The 2,785-nt window shown below is 37.5% G+C and overlaps 1 protein-coding gene across 1 annotated transcript in view; it reads right to left on the minus strand.

Annotated features, from left to right (window-relative positions):
- The window catches only part of shisal1b (shisa like 1b), a gene marked incomplete at its 5' end in the record, with an annotated part of 14,954 nt that extends 12,169 nt beyond the window's left edge, over window positions 1-2,785 (minus strand). The window contains 1 exon segment of the mRNA XM_032524431.1: window positions 2,681-2,785. Within this exon segment, the coding sequence (XP_032380322.1) occupies window positions 2,681-2,747 (67 nt within the window).

The following is a 2,785-nucleotide window of genomic DNA, read 5'->3' on the forward strand; positions in this document are numbered from 1 at the left end:
ATGATAGTTGATGCACATCATATGGACATGGACATATCCACAAGCTCAATACCTTCATAAATAATCAGTATTAGCATTACACTTTCTATAACCAGTAATAAGCCCATGAACGAATGCTCCAGTTTGTCAGGAGACAGACCCTGTAAGCTACATAGTAGTGATATACAAATGGGATCATTTTTTTTATTTGATTTTAACTTTATTTAACCAGGTGAGCCTTTAATAGAAATTCTAATTTTTTTTCATAAGTGTTCTGGCCAAGAGGTAACAGTAACAGGCCGTTATAGAGAAACAGCATAAGACAGATAACACAAAATATTCCACAAATCTTTGAACAGAAACGTGAGTATACAATTATTTAACAACCTACTTAGCATCTTAAAACAACCCAAGAGTTCTCTAAAATAAAGAATCTAAAAGAACTCAATGAGACTAACACATAATGATCCTAAAATACCCCAACAGTAAATATCAGAATTGTGAGCAAAAATGTACTAAAGGAGTACTTTTACAGATAAAAAAAAACTTGTCTGCTCTCTTTCATGGATCAAACTATGTAATGGTGACACTGTTTCTAAATTACTGTAAATATATCTTTGGCATCACAAGAATTGCGATACGCTGATTTTTGTGTGCCAAAAGCTAAATCAGATGATATCAGCCATGTTGATGTATAAATCTGGCTTTATTTTTGTGTTTTATGTACTGATTCTGTAATATTTTAAACCTCTTTGATTTCTTTATGCTTGATCATTCTCAGTCTAAGCATAAATCGCATTATGCAGTTTGATGTGAAGTGCATTGAGATTAGTTCTTTTGTACTGTAACTGATTTGTCTTTATCTTGTGTGTGTGTTTCATCAGTGCAGCCTAAAAATCTGGCAGTAAAAGTGTGCTGTGATTCAGTTCAAGGTTCATTTATGCTGCGGGGTGATAGAAGTCTTTCAGTAATCTCAGGCAGGGACACATCACCATTTGAAAGGCGAGAGCTCTTTCAGGTTATAATGAGCTCGATGTGGCCAGCCACCTTCCTTTCAACAACCTGTGACAGAAAGGGGTGAAAGGAAGCGGTCCTGAAGAACACAGTAGGATTGGAAGCGAAGGGTGGTTTTTATATAGCGAGGGAAAAACTCTTCATTTGACCTTTGCATTGGCTGTACAACGGTTCTGCAATCAAGTCATGTTACTTATAATGCATAAGTCCTCGTACGTAAAGAAGGGGTCAGCAGTTTGTGGGTACATGAACTGGTAATGAGGAAACAGACACCCTTGACATTGTAAGTGGACCATAAAGTCCTCTAACGATGCAATACTTAAAGGTTTGGAAAGAGAAGAGTTCATGGGAAGTCTCTGGTTTCTCAAATGAACAACAGCTGGTTCTGGAAACCATACAGTTGTAAACACACCCACCTGCTTAATTTCATTAACACCTCTTGAAATTTAGGATACAGTTAACAGCTTGGCTCTTGCATTACATGTTATGTTTACAATTTGCGATCTGAAAACTGCCATGTCTCTCTCTCTTGCTCTCTCCCACTCCCCAACAACAAGCAACATCAGTAGGTGCTCACAAATCCTTTTTATTTACATGTCTCCACTCAGACCTACAGTTTGTTGTCTTTGTTCTGAAACACACTGCATGCCTTCAGCTTATCAATAGAACGACAATGGCAATCAATCATTTATCAAGCAAAAATGCCAAACATTCGCTGGTGCTAACGTTTCAAGTGTGAGTATTTGCAAATTTTCTCTGTTTTATATAATTGGAAATGGAATATATCTTTAGGTTTTGGACTGTTGGCCAAACACAAATGTAATGTCACTTGCTCTGGCATTTTAAAGACTAAAACATTGATAAATTAACCCCAGAAATGGCAGATTAATTGATGTTAAATTGTTGTTAGTTGCAGCCCTACTATATAGGCTATATATCACCTTGAAGTGTGTGTGTGTGTGTGTGTGTGTGTGTGTGTGTGTGTGTGTGTGTGTGTGTGGTGCCAGACAATTATAATATTTTATTGAAAACAACTTTAAATGATAGTTTAGTTCATAATGACAAAACACACAGATCACTTTGGTCTTGTCAACTGAACCCTTTGGCAACTTTTAAAAAGTAAAGTTTTTATTCAGAATCTTTTTGGCATCCATTTCGGCGTCTCACGCTCGCCATCCACTCAAAATTTAACGTTACTACTCCTTGGCCGGCTCGCAAGCCCAAACAAGTGTGTGCGGCGTGCCTGTTGTTTTGTTTCTGATCCAGCTAGATCCGGGGTGGTGTTGTAGTTTTTCTAACGTTACTAGTTACAACAGCATGTGAAAAAAACTACAAAGTTTGCTAGGCCAGGAAGAACGTTAATCTTGCGGAAAAAAAATTGACGCCAGAAAAATGGGTTTGCGTTTACGTGTTTAAATGACAGCACTAATATATATATATATTATAGATGATATTCAACAGTACGAATACATACATACATACATACATATAAACAGTAAATACATACATACATACATACATACATACATACATATAAACAGTACATACATACATACATACATACATACATACATACACCCTGAAACTCTTGTATGAGTGCATGGAGGCTCCTGTAATGCAAGAAATATCAACTTTGGAGAGCCAGACGGGCATACTCACTGATAAGCACACATTAAACTTTACAGACCTGCAGTGGACAGCAGGAGGAAGATGACCGTCAGGACATTGAAGGACTGCCGGTTGGTGATAGTCATCTTCTCGTCCTCATGTGGGAAGAAGGGCGGGAGCAGGA

Source organism: Etheostoma spectabile, chromosome 8 (genome assembly GCF_008692095.1).
Source record: "Etheostoma spectabile isolate EspeVRDwgs_2016 chromosome 8, UIUC_Espe_1.0, whole genome shotgun sequence".
Classification (NCBI taxonomy): domain Eukaryota; kingdom Metazoa; phylum Chordata; class Actinopteri; order Perciformes; family Percidae; genus Etheostoma; species Etheostoma spectabile.